A 17,109-nucleotide genomic window follows, 5' to 3' on the forward strand; every position below is an offset into this window, starting at 1 on the left:
ATGCGAAATCTGATGTAACAGCCTATATATCTATATTTCATGGATTATACGCATTTGTGGACAAAAATGGTCATTTGATGAATTCTATTAGACTGATTTCAAGGGTTATTCACACATCTGAAACAGACTGGATTCGACTCGCGATCGCTATATTATTTATATTCTGCATGTTGTCATCTGGACTTCTGTAACAAAATACTACATTTATGATGCTAGAGCATCTGTATCTCAAAACAGAGACCATAAACTGATGCTAAACCCGTAGACCTTTTAAACGATGTATAGTAATGTTGATATTAATATTGTTCATGTTTGTGGACAGTAGGCTATATAGATATTGTTAGCAGTCTTAAAAAAAATGACGCCATCACGCCCACGAATTAGTGCGCGTCGAGAGGATAATCCCTTAAATGGTTCTCTTAGGTAAGAGTAATCGTTAAATGTATCACGACAGCGATCCAGGTTTGTTGTTATAAAATACTATTGTTGCCATGGAGATGCAACAGAAAAAACGTAAGTGGTTTTTTGCAACACCCTTAAGTGTAATTTAAGGGAAAATTACACTTAAGGTAGCCTAGAAATCTAGACGCACCCTAGCGGCCGCAAAATATATTTGCTGCCAGGGTTTAGTCTAGGCACTCACAATACACTTAACAGCTCCAAAAACCAAAATTTGGTCAGGCCAATCACATCGTGTGTAGCGTCTGTGGGGCGGGCTTAACATGATGACGACAGAGCTGCCTGCGACGGTTCCTACTTGAAAACAAAGAATGGCTGCTGCTGGCGAACAACTTTCTTTTGAAGCGGCTTTGGCCGCGACTCTGGAGGACTTAGACTTATGTTTTTCTTTGAGTGAAGAGCAAATAACCCTACTGAAGTCCTTTTTAAGCAAGAAAGATGTGTTTGGAGTTTTGCCGACTGGTTACGGTAAAAGTTTGATATACCAATTAGGTCCACTGGTGGGGAAACGCATGGGACTCATACGTCACCTTCTTCGTTGCTCTGATTGGTCATAGCGCTATCCTATTGCGTACAGAGGCATTTTGAGGGACAACCTTATATCCCGCCCCTTGCATTGAGCCGTTTGTGTGAAGAGTTGCCAGACCTTACATCTTGATGTAGGTCTGGCTAACCAGGCTACACTTAAGGTGCTTTATGCAACCGGGCCTTGTTGCTTTATACTTTGGCATATTCAGGTTGTGCATCATGTTTTTGAAAAGTAATTAGTAAAGTAACTAGTAAAGTAACTAATTACTTTTGAAAATAATTAATCAGTAAAGTAACGGGATTACTTTCTTAGGGAAGTAATCAGTAATCAGTAACTAATTACTATTTCCAATTACCTTGACCAACACTGTTTGGGTGTGTACCTTTAAATGCAAATGAGCTGATCTTTGCACTAAATGGCAGGGTTGTGGTTGGATAGTGCAGATTAAGGGGCGGTATATCCCCTTCTGACATCATAGGGGGAGCCAAATTTCAATTACCTATTTTTTCACATGCTTGCAGAGAATGTTTTACCAAAGTAACTGGGTTGATCTTTTTCACATTTTCTAGGTTGATAGAAGCACTGGGGACCCAATTATAGCATATATTTTTATATTTTATATTTTTTGCAAATTCCGCCTTAGTGATCATCAGAGACTTTAAACATTAAAAATGACATGTATTAAGGCCATTGTGCTTTCACACTGGCTGCTTTTTCAGCACCAGAAGAATGCACTGTCATTTACTCTCTTCTCTGTCTTGCACTGAATTAATCTATCTTAATAACCTTCAGAGAAACAAATAAATCTATCAATCTAAATCTCATGCTTTTACTGTTGGAGGAGAACACGATTGCATCATGCTGTCAATCACTGAGTAAGCCCTTTCCTTTAATCGCAACCTTCAGAGAAACAGACTGAATAATGTGCCAAGGGCTTTTTGTGTGTGTAATTGTGTATTGTATAAATATGTCTATTGCACAAAAACAATGTGGATTAAACAAATCACAGTTATATAAACTACACTTAATAGCAAAAAAGCAACTTGCAGAGGTTTTGCTCATAAATGACAAATAAAGTAATGTTAAATACTGTTACTTTCCAAATGTAGTGGGAGTAGAGTAAAAAACAGAACTGGACAGTAACGGAGTACATTAACTTGAGTACAGTACTTTAGTACAATTTTGAGGGATCTGGGGCTGGTTGCACCAGCTGTGCGTAAGTTACAACGTACCCTAGTTACGATGTAAATGGGCACTAAGTTACAACTTACGCACTAGTAAATGTTTTTGCGTTGCACCGTTAAAGTTAGTTTAAACGTATAAATATTTACGGAAGCCTCTTTCCATGAATAGCTGTCTGAAAAGATGTCAGCCAGATTAGATCACATTGATGCGCTTGTTAATGATAATTTGTCAACGAGTTTTCAAGAACTGTTTTGTTTTCTTTGTATCCATCAATTAAAATAAGAATTTCTTCATGACTGAAATTTTTCTTCCTGTTTATTTTCTCCTCCATGTGTGGGATAGCTATTCTCAAATAAAAGTGTACTGTTTTGAGGTCAATAACGTTGGCTTTAATGTCTTTTTAACTTTCAGTTTAGGCCAGTCAAGAATGTGAATTTTGTTTGAAATTACGTGCTGTTCAGACTATTTCCTGTTTACCTATTAGAAGGCTTGTGATTGGGTTAAGAATAATAGACATCATTCTATGCGACAACGCATTACTTTACGGGGAGCTTACGATCTACTAGCTACATTCTGCCTTATGAACAAATGGTGCAACCGAATAAAGTACAGAGTTAGTTATAAACTAGCTAGTAGTTACTAAGCCTCTAGTTTGGACTTTACGTCCCAGTTTAAGTAAGAACTTAAGAACGACTGGTGCAACCCTACCCTGTACTTTACTGGAGTATCATTTTTGGGGAGTACTCATGACTTTACTCAAGTACATTTGAGAGGCAAATATTGTGCTCTTTACAACGCTACATTTCTATCCAGTACCCGTTACTTCTAAAAAAAAGGAAAAATAAAAATCTCAAAAACCCTCAATTTGTTGTTTACCCTCAATGTGATTGGATTCTGCAGGCGCCACTAATTGGGACAGCCTATCAGCAATCACCTTCAGCTTTCTGCAAAAGTCAACTTCATGGTCAGATTTAGATAAGAGACAAAACCATGGACGAAACAATGGATTAAGAGGCAGCAGGTCCATCCCGAGAATGTACCACCCGTGCCCCACCTCGCAAGACTATTTAAATTTTCTGAACAAGTTAATGAAAGTTTTCGCTTCAAGTGTTTGCTGTGTTTACCAAAACAGAACTTCATCACCGCCTACAAAAATTCATCCTCCAACTTGCGAAAGCATGTCAAGGTATGTACAATGAAATAAACTGCCTTACATTTCTTCTAAGCTAGATTCTAGCTACAGAAAAGTGCACTAAATGATTAGCTAGCTGTGCTAATGCAGCTTTTTACATTCTTGGTTACATTTGAGTAGTCGAAGCAACATGCACCCGTAAATTTGCCAGCTGTAGCTAGCCATTCAGATGCCATACTTTTGCCTGACAATAGTTAGCATATGCCGAGGCAAGCTAATCGTGTAACATAGATTATCAACTGAAGTCCTTTCAGATTCATGTTTTGACATGCCCCTGAAAAATAGAGACAGCATACAATGTATCATTTCTAGTCTGAGCTTGAGTACGAAATGTCTTTTTTACCATACAAAAAAATGTAAAAGCCTAATTTTAGGCTATGCTAGTTGCATGCAGGGCATTTCAGATCACTTATTTCACCAAAGCAAATAACTAGAGCTAGTCCTACAGGGGTAATTTGGCTTTTTTAAAATAACAGTTCAGCTGTCCTAAAGAGGATTACAAGTGTTTGTTGAACTGTAGTCTTGATTTAGAAAATGTACTCTTGATACTCAAGTACTTTTAAAAACAAGTACTTCAGTACTTTTACTCAAGTAGACATCTGACTGTAGTACTTTTACTGTTACTTGAGTAAAATTTAGCAAGGGGTGTCTGTACTTTTGCTCAAGTAATGAAGCTGTGTACTCCGTCCGCCTCTGGTAAAAACTAATAGCTGTGCAAAAACCTACTCAAAGTATTAGTAAAAAGTAGATCTTCGAAAAGTACTCGAGTAGTGAGTATTATGAATGTTATATGACTATAAGACAACACCCTGTAATTTAAAATATAGCTTACATATCACTGTCATAATGTTAAATGTAGTGTTATATATAGTTTTTAAAAAGAACAAAATACATTAGAATCCAGCAGCAACCGTTTTTAACTGCTAATAATATTAGAGACATGCAATACCATTATATGATCATAATTTACTGTAATAAAAATAAAATATACTATTTACTATAGTAAAAAAAGTGTTTATTAGCCTTACCATATTAAAAAATATTACAGAATTCCCTTTAGTATATCAACTAATATTTACTATTAATACTACACAATACAGTAGTTTACATATACTGTACTACTACGGAGGACTACCATTTTTAATCACACTGAGAGACCATGTTACATTTTCTCACACTAGGAGGGGCTTGACATTAACTTTTATGCTCACCAGCCAAAGTGGCTAGTTGTTTTCCAAAGTTACTAGCCACTCAGCATTTTAACTGGTCACAATTTTGCTTCTAGTAAAATAAATTGTATATGATTAAACTTGACTTGGGCATCCCAAAATTACATTAATTCAAGCAAATTTACTTGATTTAGCTAGATTAGATTTAAAACCCTTTCAAATGCAGATTGACCACCCAAAATAAGACTACATTTCTTAGCCGGTTTAAATAAACCAAGTTTATCAGTATAGATCATATCATATATTTGGGTGCATGAAAAACATACTAGTAAGGCATAAATAGATTAAATTCTAATAAATATATTAAAAGTGGTGCAGGGTATAGAAGATTAACTGAAAAGATAAACACAAAAACCCTCGACAAACACTTTAAATATTTATTAAAAGATAATTCCGGTATTTAACACTTTGAGTCTCATTTCTGGTTTGTTTTGGATGAACTACAGTGATGGACACTGAAATTATGACAATGGGTCGTGTCTTGACTTTTTGACTCGTTTAGAAGGGTCTCTTGACTGCTTCAGAATGGAAGCCAATGACCATGCACAAACATGTCCCAAAAACAACACTTAACCCTCACCTTCAAAACTGCACCACTCACCGAGCGGTTCGCGGTGTTCGTCGATGACCAAAAACAAATATATTGGCGCAATGTATGATTTCAATCCGTGTTATTTGCTATAGTGGAACTATTTTTTCAGATACCTCACAACCGCGTATATATTTGAGTCTGAAGCGTTAGCACACTCCCGAGTCCCGACCACTTGATGGCGGCAACCACTTTGCCGTACAAGGACGCTGAACCGAACTCGGCGTCTAGCGTATAGACAGTCACAATCGAGCTCAACTTTAAACCTAAGGCTGGTCACTGAGCCATCAAATATGGGAAAAATTTCTTTTGAGAGAAACCGAGCGAAAAAACTACAACCACATGTAAACAGATCCGTTTCCCGGTGGTGGAGGGATATATCAGCGAGCAATGAGTCTTTCAAGAGAAGTCAATGGAATTTTACAAAATGCCAAATAAAACACGACAGAAACTGTATTTCGCTACACAACTTGTTTTAAATCATCAACGAACACCACAAACCACTCGGTGAGCAGCACAGTTCCGAAAATGAACGTCAAGTGTTGTTTTAATGACATGTTTGTGCATGGTCATTGACTTCCATTCTGGAATCAGTCGAAAAGTCAAGACAGGACCCATATTTCAGTGTCCATCACTGTAGTTCATCCAAAACAAACCAGAAATGAGACTCAAAGTGTTAAATACCGGAATTATCCTTTAACAACAGCAGTAAATACTAGCCTACATGAATTTTACTGTCACCTTGTTTATGCAGATTGTATTTTATAGGCTTGATCATATTTTCTGTTAAAAGTGATTAAAGATTTTTACTGACAAATGTCGCCCAAAATAGCCTACATTAAAATGATGCACAAACCTCTACGCACGCGGGTTTCCTTTGACGTTGAGCAAAACTGGGACGTGTGCATTCAGGTATGTTCTTTGAATTTCTCTCTGCTCTTGTCCACTACTTAATTCTGTGTAACTGGAACAAACTTGGACAATTACACTGCTCTATGTTCAAAGAAAAAAAAGGTTATTATATTTATTGGTTCTTCCTAACACCAAAATAGCTGGAAGAAATCTGAAAAAAGAGAAACCAAAGCTCAGGTCTTAGGAGGTTAAGATTGAACAGAGATGTAGTATTCAAAATCCAATCACAGCAGTTGCCATCAATGTGTCAACGCGTTTTTTTTAGGTAGAGCTAAGAGTCAATTCATAAAAGCATTCAGATTTCAAGGCAATGGAAAGCAGGAGTTGAAAACCACAGCTAGAGTTACAGTGCAGAATCTAATTTATCCTAGTATTCCTTTTTTATCCGTTCATCAAACTTTGTTTAAATCTTTATAGCGATTCATGTTGTGATTCTTTCTCCAGCTAGGATCAATTCACCACTAGGTGGTGACAAATGAACTATTTTGTGAACCATAAAGCCCTTTTCACACAGAGATTACGGAAAATATACGTACAATGCATTCAGAATTTGTCAGAATCTTTTGATTAATTCACACTGCTAATGATTTTCCGGAATCTGTGCATGGATTCACATACATGCTGTACAGATCCCATAAAGACACGAAAAGATGTAATCTGAACAAGTAATATATCTGCCGTGTTTGTTCTAAATAAATGAAAACATAAATGTTTCAGCATAGATGCCTTACCTTTACAGAGGAAAATGCCATCTCCGCTACAGTATTATTTACTTCAGATATTGTAAAGCACTACTAATATTAACACGTGTTTTAGCACAAGCTTTGTCGCATTTTAACTGGAAACTCTCTGCAGTTTGAGCTTTCACTGGTTCAACAACATACACTGTAAAACCTAACAGTGTAAGTCACTAAACAAAATTATTTAACTTATTTAAAAAAAAAAGTTAATTTCACTTAATAAAAACTGTAATATGAACTCAACATATCTGTGATATGTCATTAACACAACAAAAACTGGACCTATTTATTTATTCATCATGCTGTGAGTAGCCTACACCACAGTTTGTCAGTGAAACAATAATATTTGTGTTTTCTCACTGTTTGGCATAGACAAATGTGACCCTGTGTAATTTGGAAATTTCATGGGAAAAGTGTATGTCTTAAAAATGTTTAAATGTCGTTTGAATTAAGGAACAGAATACTGATTTACTGATAAGTGTACAGTACATTGAGTCTATTAAAGTCATAAAGGAATACTTGATATATTTCATAAGGAATGTGTAAATTTAATTAGTTTTAATGTGAATTTGGACTGAAAAGCACACTTTTTTGTTTTATGTCTAAAACAATGTTTGTAAAATAAATGATTGTTCAATAAACTGTAATAATTTGACCCCTTTCTGTTATCATTTTTAATGTTTTTCTGATCTTATGTACCTTCATTCATTGAGTTAAATCAACTTAAACCATTTAAGGCAATCGGTTTCCTCAAACCATTTGAGTAGCTATATTGTTGTGTGAACTTATTAATTTGAGTTAAGTCAACTTAAACCATTTAAGGCAATTGGTTTCCTCAAACCATTTAAGTAGCTGTATAGTTGTGTGAACTAAATAAAATGTATTAAGTGAACTAAAACTATTTGAGTGGTATGAACTTAAGCAAACTTAATGTATTTGAGTAAAGGTAACTTAAACATTTTTTGTCATATGCATTTATAATTTACAGTTTACAGTATGAGTTTTCGGTTTCCTTAAACGTTTTAAGTTAACTTATCGGGTTTTACAGTGATATGATTGCCCAAATGTAGGAACATAATAAATTGACAGAATTTCATGAAATTCCCCAGATGATGATTGTTATTTAAAACTTTACTGATTAAACCCCCATCCAAATAACAAGTTTAAAGTCTCCCTGGACCTGAAGTAAATAATTTTATCGGTTTACACTCTTAAGTTCAGTTTCCCACAATCCACATGCGTTATTTACCATTCAGCCCTCAGCGGCTCAGCCTAAAATGAGTTTGACACCCCTGGGTTACAGCATTAAAGCATATGTGAGCATCACAGAGGTAAAGCTGAAGCTGTGCTTCAGAGGTAAAGCTGAAGCTGTGAGTCTATGCGGCATCCAAACATATATATATGCTCAAAGTACTGATCCACGCTTTCAACACTGTTCATGTGATTGGTTACATGTTTGTGACGTTGGACACCAAGGAGATTTTAAACCACGGGAATGTAACTGTCCCCAATTTTATTAAGAAAATACTCTTAATAGCAATGGTGAATGATAAATTTGGCTCGTCATTTGGATAAAAAATGGCTTGTCTTGAAGGACAAGTTTGGTATTTTACACTTAAAGTCCTGTTTTGAAATTGTTTATGATGAAATAGAATGGTTTTGACTGAAATTTGGACATATGATGGTGGCCCGAGAATTTTCGGTTTCTGTTGTATCAGCCCCCACCTTTACAATGGCTTCATAGGTGCACTGGAACAATCCTTACTAAAATGCATTAAACTTTCGTTTACAAAGACGCAAAACTCACCGAGTGGTCAGGGGTGTTCACTGATATGCTTACACAAAAATCACTGCAAAATATGCTTTCCAACAGGTGTTTTACCATTCGTCGTAAACTTGTGGATCTATTTTTCCAAACGCCTCAAACCCGTATATTCTTCTGTTGAGAGCTTGAATAATAGACACTCCAGCCCAGTTGGTGGCGATAATCCACCTTTGCCAATTGCAAGAATACAAACAACTCTGTTCCCTGCGGCGGAGTAATACCGTACCTCACAGAAAATCTAATACAAGTCAATGGAGTTGGCAAAAACTATGATAAAACCTGTTGGAAAGCATCTTTTGCAGCGATTTTTGTGTGAGCATATCAGTGAACACCCCTGACCACTCGGTGAGTTTCATGTCTTTGTAAATGAAAGTTAATGCATTTTAGGAAGGATTGTTCCAGTGCACCTATGCACCCCTTGTAGGTGGGGGTGATACAACAAACACCCGAGAATTCTCGGGCCAGTATCATATGTCCAAATTTCAGTCAAAACCGTTCTATTTCATCATAAACAATCTGAAAACAGGGCTTTAAGTGTAAAATACCAAATTTGTCCTTTAAAAAAAACGCACATGGGGACTTCACATGGGGAAATCAAAAATCGAATTGATTATCTCAGTAACTGTATATTTAAAGCCGCAATCTGTGACATTTATTCAGTTAAAAATGAACAAAGTAATTTAAGATTGAAACACTAACTAAATTAAAATACCGATTTTAAATATAATCTTGCAAATTAATAACTGGAAACTGATCAACTAATAAAATTAATGATTCTAAAAAAATACAATTGGAGTAAATAACCAAAACTCTAAAGTACTGGTGCTTAAAATTAGAACATGAGGTACAATTGTACAAATCACATAAATGTTTGAGGAAAACACTGCTCTGGAAGTTATTAAAGTTTTTTTACTCAGTTAAAAGCAGTGCCTTTTAAAACTACAGGTGTGAGGATATATGCTGACTAAACCGCAGTATAAAAAACGTTTATAGACAGTAATATGCCACAATGCTGTTCGCAAATTTTATGCATGACAACTTAGTTTTTGATAATGGTCTCATACCACCGATGCATCTTATTTGTAAACTGTGAACTTAAACGTTAAACATATTGAAATGCGTCTGTCAGACCATTTAAATCCTTACCTGACCCAAATTAGTAAAGCCATATTTTGATGCGAGATTATCAGCTTCTTCTGATCCTCCTGGGATCCGGACAGCCCAGTGATTGGTGTAAACGCTCCGAGAGAGCGACGCTTCCCAAAACCAAAAAGTTGAGAAAACAAAACCAACCAACACATTCATATTGCTCGTCGATAGTCCAGGCTGTCAAACTTTGCAGAAAACGGTCACGTTAAAATAACGTCAAACTCATCAGACACGAGACTGTAGATACAGCATCAACCTTCCTCACTTCAGGCACACGTGTGTGTCCAAAACATACGCTGCCAAACAGGCATCCTTTAGTAGTCTTGCAATATTTTCCGCCACACGCAACACCGCATCCCTTCGTATCATTCCATTAGGACCCGAACGAATCTTAAAAATCCTCCTATTTTTGGATAGATTGCACTGCAGCCAATGACAAGCAGTGTCACCCAAGCTCAAGAAGAAAAGAGAATGCGCTATTATTGAGGTTGGCAGCGCGAGCGTATTTCAAGTCATTATGTGCGCTACACTTGGTAAATGAGTCTGGATGAGCAAGTTCAGATAGACGCCAATAAAGGCGTTTTTATTAAAGCAAGCGTGTACAAATAGCCATATTACATATTAATTAATTACAGAATATTACAGTAATTTATATTTGAGATAAGTGCTTTTTATGCAACACACATCAAATTGATGGGTGAAACTAATAAGCCTTGGGTTCTTTCAAACAGGAATGAAAAGGAAATTATAATTTAAAAAAAAAAAGTGATGTAGGTTACAAATATAAGTGATTGAAATAAAATACATTGGTTAATGTAATAAAATAGCATGAACATTTCACACACAAAAGAATGCTAAGAATGGTTTGCACTTGATGCTGTATTTTCTTCACAACGTTTCTAAGCTATTTTGCAATAATTTTTAACCACTTTTGCAATATAACAACAGGTGTTGTTCATCACTTTATGTGTTTCACCTACATTTGACATCCAGAAAATGTATACTTTCTGTTATAATATTGAACAATATATTGTAAAAGAGTCTTTAAAGGTGCCAAATAATGCATTTAAAATAATATGTTAAATTGTTCTCTGATATCTACCTAGAATGTATTTAACTTTATTAACTGCAAATTGTCTATTTTTTCCCTATTTGACATAACAGTCAGTCTTATGTTGAGATTGGCCTATTTTAATGGTTTGTTTTAAAGCTTATAAATAATTTATAGTTTTATATTTTATCTAATTCTCTGCAGTGCATATATGTTTACACATGTCAGTCCAAATTAAGTTCTTATACATATCTGATTCGAATCCGCTCATATTTAGCAAGTGTGAGTGTCAGAAAACAAACAAACAAACAAAAAACACTTAAATTTTAAATTTTTACAAATTCATTTCAAGCTACATTAAATATATCAGTTAGTTACTTCTACTTCTTTCTCCACAATCTGTAAGAGAGTAATTTAAACAACAAACTCAGTTTTCCATTTTTATTTGATCAGACTATTGTATGTCTGTTAATGAGGAAGTACACCATCTAGTTTAAGTTTAACTAACTTGCACTATTTTATAAGGGACAGTACAAGATTTTTTGAAGTTTCGCTGCCATGATGCACAGTTATTTAATGAGTTTGACCTTATCCCTTCTGGTATTCAATATAGAATCATTATAAAGTAAAACAAATAAATGTAAATAATCATTTGTCCTATCAGCGGTAAAGCTTTTAAATATAAGGTAATTTTTTATTATGATTTATGTGCATGTGATGTTTTGTTTTATGCGTGTATGCTTACAAAACAAAATTGTCTTTGGGGAATAAATAAATGTAAAAAATTATGCAATTGTTTTGCTATTTTTGCTTTGTCCTAAGGCTGTTAAGCTTAAAATGCAATGTGATTCTCACCTAAGAAGGTGTTGCTAACACAACACTGTATTAAGCATAAAAAACACACAAAAATTATGAATTAGAAATTTATCAAAATTTCAGAAATGAATGTGTTTTTAAGAGAGAAGTATGTATGGTCCCTATAAGTTAAATGGAAATGTATTTAGGATAACCCATTCTTCTGTGGACTTGAAGAACACATTGTACATTTGTACAACTTAAATGCAAGCACATCTTCTCAATAATTTTCCACTTCAACTTCCAAATTGGCCAGTTGCATTGTTTCCCTGCTTATGGAGAACACTTTGCCAAGTTGTTAAGAGTTGACTTTTGTGTCTTTCCAAAGACTTTGGCAAGCAACATTTCTTGTAATTTCTTCAGTGCTGGCTGTTAGAGGTTAACAAGTGTCTCTGTCAGTAACCTGTTAATCATAATGCATAATTGGCGCTTCTTCAGTGTGCAACCACCACTGCTTTTTGGCATTATAAGATTAAAAACCAGATCATATGATTAAGTAAAAATACTTATTTACTATTCACACTCATATATTTCTCAGATTCCCAAATATATTTAAATTATTATGTTTCTTAGACTTACTAAAAAAAGATGCAAAGAAATGTCATTTTAACATATAGGATTAATCTTTTTTTTTACTTTGTATTACATTTTTATTGAAGTAAATTCAAAATTACATTAATTCTATTGACATGAGAATGCTGCCATCTACTGTTTAGTATTGATGAAAATGAAGAAACTAAAATCAGTACTAATATTTTATGTTATATGCTTCCAAAACACACACAAACAGTAACATGATTATAATGTGCAGTTAGTAATGTTTAATTACAATACTGGCAAATATTAAAATTTATTTTTTGTAAAAACAAGTCAGTCATGCAGTATCATGTAAATCCGTTTAATCCTGTTAAATCGGATTTTTGTAAATCAGAATTTGTTTATATTTATATTTTAATATTTTTTATAATCTACACTCTAAAAAATGCTGTGTTATTTTAAACCCTCATATGTGTGGTTTCCCAGACAGGGATTAGACTAGTTCTAGACTAAAATAAATTATATATATTAAAATACATCAGTGCCCTTTGTTTTGCCTCAAAATGCGCACAAGTATTTATTGTAGTAAGGCATGTTTGTTAAAAAATGACACATTACCTAATTAAACTAAGGCCTAGTGCTAGTTTAAGATAATCCCTGTCTGGGAAACCACCCCTTAGATTGTAATTTGAACAGTTTCAACCCAAAATGCTGTGATGTTTGAAAACCATTGTTGGGTCAAATTTTTTCTGTGTTAATTTAACCCAAAAGCTTGACCTAACACTGGGTTAAAAATAATCCAACATTTGTTTAGAGTGTATGTCTGAATTTACATCCAAGTTGATTTTGTCCAAGTTGACAAGACTTTATCTGTATTGGAAATCCAACCAGATTTCTTTTAAAATAATTTAAGGTGCTTCACATAGCTTCATTTTAGTGAAGTCCCAAAACAACCGTGTGCCTTTTTTTTAGCACAAACTTCTCAACTGCGGACAGCACTATTGTTCCACCAGAGGGTTTATTACCAAGTTAATTTGTTTAAGAAATTAACACAAAACACAGTGTAAGATAAATCAGTGATTAAAATAATACATTATCTTTTAGATGAGACCCTTCATCTTAAAGAAGTCATAAGACCCAGTTTCATGTTTCCCTTTGTTTTTAGAGTGTTAAAAGATGTCTGTGCACATAAAAGATCTGTAAAGTTGCAAAAATTAAAGTTTAAAATCCAGAGAGATATGTGTAAAAGTGAAGCCTCATCCACACCTACCTAAAACAGCTTGTTCAAACACGCCAATCCCATGCAGTTATACGACATACTGAAAAGACCATTTGCATAACACCGCCCTAATGTATACGCAAATGTATAAACGTGTATATTGTTGTTTCCACCATATGGATTAGATGCTGTGTGTTTCGTTGCGAAAGGCAGACTACTTTAAGAGTAAACATTAAGATACCAGGGGTCAGGTTTTTTATTTACAACACTGTTTTAGAACAATACAGCCCAAATGTTCGATTGTGTGCTGCACATTTTAAGGAGGACTACTTTCTTCATCTTTCAAACATGGTAAGGAGTGTCACATTTCCGTTTACATAATTGAGTAATTGAGGTATTCAGCCAATCACAATGCACTGGATAGCTGGCCAATCGGTTCACACCACGCTTTCTCAGAACGATGAGCTTTGTACAAATCAGAAGGGCGGGACTTAGAGGTGCTACAAAATGTAAGGTACTGTTTGTGGAAAATAGTGCATTTTTTGAACACATTTTATTAAACCAAATACACAAAGTAATGTGCTTTTTAGACACTAAATATGGGTCATTTAAGCAATGTGAAACAATGCCATTGTTGAAATGCTGGAAGTGCATTCTTGGTATGATTTTGGAAAAGAATCTTTTCTGGAAGCCTACCTCTCTCTTGGACTATCTTTAAACTTGAATGTTGGCTGGGCATGGATACAATCAAGACTGCTAAAACAGACAGGCCTTGAGCAGCACACAGGGGGGTAAAATCTGTTGGCGTGTGAGAGCTTCCAATAACTTGAACTAAGAATAAAGCATGAACTAAAGCCAGAATAAAGCAAGGAATATGCAGTGATGGGTTAAAACAATCTATCTGTTACTAAACCTCATGATTTGGGGTTCACACTGCTCCATGCTGCTAAACTTTTCAATCAAGTTTTGTTCCTAATACTGTTCCAAAGCTTTGAATACATGCCCATACCTGGAAAAGAAATATTACATTACACTGAGGTGATTTATTTAAGACAAAAGTTAGTATTTCAAATGAGTTGAAGGTCACTTTAGTCATTGTAGTTTATAGTTCTTTACACATAATTAGAGATTTTTATAGTAAAATTTGATTCAAAAGTAAAGTATCCAGCCATATAACAGAATTTTTTTAAGAAGAAGATACAAGACACAAAAACATTGTAGACAGGACAATGATGGATAAGTCCCCTTCAAAGTAGGGACCTTATGACTTCCCAGCTTCTATCAAGTTCAAAAACCTCTGCAAAATTCTTTGTTGACACTTGGATCTAAATTTAAATGGCATGCTGGCTCCATATTGGTTAAGACAATTAATGGTTCTCAAGAGTCTTGTCACTAGTGGACATATGCGTTGTGATAAAACATGCAGTCATTCGAGACACACAAGAATAAATTATCATCTTACGTACCGACACGGAGCCAGTTGAGCACAATTTTCATCTAGAAGTTTTACATTCAAACGTGATGTATCGATCGTTGAGTAAATTATAGAGTAGTTTAAATTTTTCTGTAATCTATACCATTTACTCAAAATTTGGTGCAGATTAATCGCTCAGTAATTTTAAACCACACAGTACACATCCTCACTTAACAGTGTGTACTGCCCGCACTGGCTAAAACAGTGAAGTCATTATTGTTCACAAGTGTACTACAGTCCACTCTGTTGAGATGTAGTGCATGTGTGTGATTGTGTGGAGTTGTGTTTGATTGTTGGTGGAGTTATTTTTCTCTTGCATATTGCCTTTAATTGACTTTTGCATTGGAAAGAATGTATTTGAAGTTATAATTAAGTTAAAATTCTGTAATTAAAACATTAAATATTAAGTATAAACTAACTATAAAAAGAACATGAGTTGCAGAGTACAGCGGCTAAGATTAACCAGTGCTAGCAAGCGTACTAATACTAATAATGTAACGTATAGAAGAGGATGCTAAGTTAAGCCAATGTCATCTGACACCCTAGGGTTGAAAAAATTCATAGAAAAAACTTAATTTTTTTGGAGAAAAAACCCTTGAGAAAGAGCCAGACATAGCTGAGAAGATATATACTATATATTAGATACTATATTATTAAGTTTATGGGAATAAAAACATTTAAATATATAAATGTTGAAGGTTGGGCATCACATGGAAGGAAGGCTAGTAGATCAGTGGTGTAATGAGCTTTATGGCAGCAGGAACTGGTTCTGTTAGTCTCAGTGTCCTCGGTTCAAGGATGAGACAGGAAAAGAAAAACAAAATCCTATAAGTGTAGGGCCACCATGTAGTGCAAGTGTCATACAGTGTAGTGGTTGAATATCTGCTCGGTTCCAGACAGGCTAAGTATTGGGCATAAGTATATTTTCCAGACGAATTATGTGAATGGTTTGTAAAGAGAAATGTACGTTTAGATTTAAATTGATGGACTGTATCTGATTCTCGAACATTGTTGGGTGAATTATTCCAGAGCTTTAGGGGCTAATTAGAAAAAGCGTCTACCACCTTTAGTCACTTTGGAAATTTTTGGGATAATTAAGTGACCAAAATTTTGCAACCGCAGTCTATGTGATGGATTGCATTCTGATAATTCTCAAAGATTTGAAGGTGCTAGGCAATTTAAGGCTTTAAAGGTGATTAGCAATATTTTAAAAATGTATGCGATATTTAACTAGTAACCCGTTGAAAGATGCATTGTAACCTGACATATTTGTTTGGAGTGATTTAGTTCAATAATAAGTATCTCTGTCTTATTGGAGTTTAGCATAAGAAAGTTATTTGCAATCCAGTCACTGATATTGCTAATAGTCTTTTAGCTTAGAAAACTGGTGGGTTTCGCAAAGATGTGAGGAGATGTAAAGCTGGGTTTTATCTACATAGCAGTGAAAACTTATATTATGTTTCCTGATAATGCCTCCTCGAGGTAACATATATAACGAGAAAAGGATAGGGCCTAGAACTGATCTCTGCGGTACACCATATTTAACCTGAGAGTGACATGACTTTTCCTTATTTACATAAACTAAGTGATAATGGTTGGTTATATACGAGTCTAGTCTATTTAGTAAGATTGTGTGATCTATTGTTTTAAACACTGAAAAAAATGGTTGAGTTATTTTTGACCCATAATGGGAAAATATTGGACAGAACACGTGCTGGGCCAAAAATTACTCTATGCTGGGTCAAAAATGTCCCAATGCTGGGCCGTTGTTATGCAACCATGGGGTTAATAATAACCCAACAGTTGGGTTAAAAACAACCCAGCATTGGGTCAGTTTTTAACCCAGCAATATTCTGTCCAATATTTACCCACCATGGGTCAAAAACAACCCAACCACCCTTGAGTGAATGCTGCACTAAGGTTTAGTAGTATAAGAATTGAGATTTCACCATAATCAGATGTTAAAAAGAGGTTATTTGTAACTCTAAGCAGCGCTGTCTCTGTGCTATGGTGGGGCCTGAATCCCTATTGGAACTTTTCATACGTACTATTATTCACTAAGAATGTGCATAATTGGCTTGCCACTACCTTTTCTAATATTTTAGATAGAAAAGGGAGACTTGAAATTGGTCTAAAATTATTAAGCTCTCACTGATTGAGGTGC

The 17,109-nt window shown here is 34.9% G+C and overlaps 1 protein-coding gene across 1 annotated transcript in view; it reads right to left on the reverse strand.

Annotated features, from left to right (window-relative positions):
* The window catches only part of pcsk6 (proprotein convertase subtilisin/kexin type 6), a 123,385-nt gene extending 113,037 nt beyond the window's left edge, over positions 1-10,348 (reverse strand). The window contains exon 1 of the mRNA XM_073859192.1: positions 9,807-10,348. Coding sequence (XP_073715293.1) covers positions 9,807-9,965 — 159 coding nt within the window. The 5' untranslated portion in view covers positions 9,966-10,348. The remainder of the gene's footprint in view (positions 1-9,806) is intronic.
* Between the last annotated feature and the right edge of the window lie 6,761 nt (positions 10,349-17,109).

The sequence above is a fragment of the Misgurnus anguillicaudatus genome, chromosome 21 (genome assembly GCF_027580225.2).
Source record: "Misgurnus anguillicaudatus chromosome 21, ASM2758022v2, whole genome shotgun sequence".
Lineage (NCBI taxonomy): Eukaryota > Metazoa > Chordata > Actinopteri > Cypriniformes > Cobitidae > Misgurnus > Misgurnus anguillicaudatus.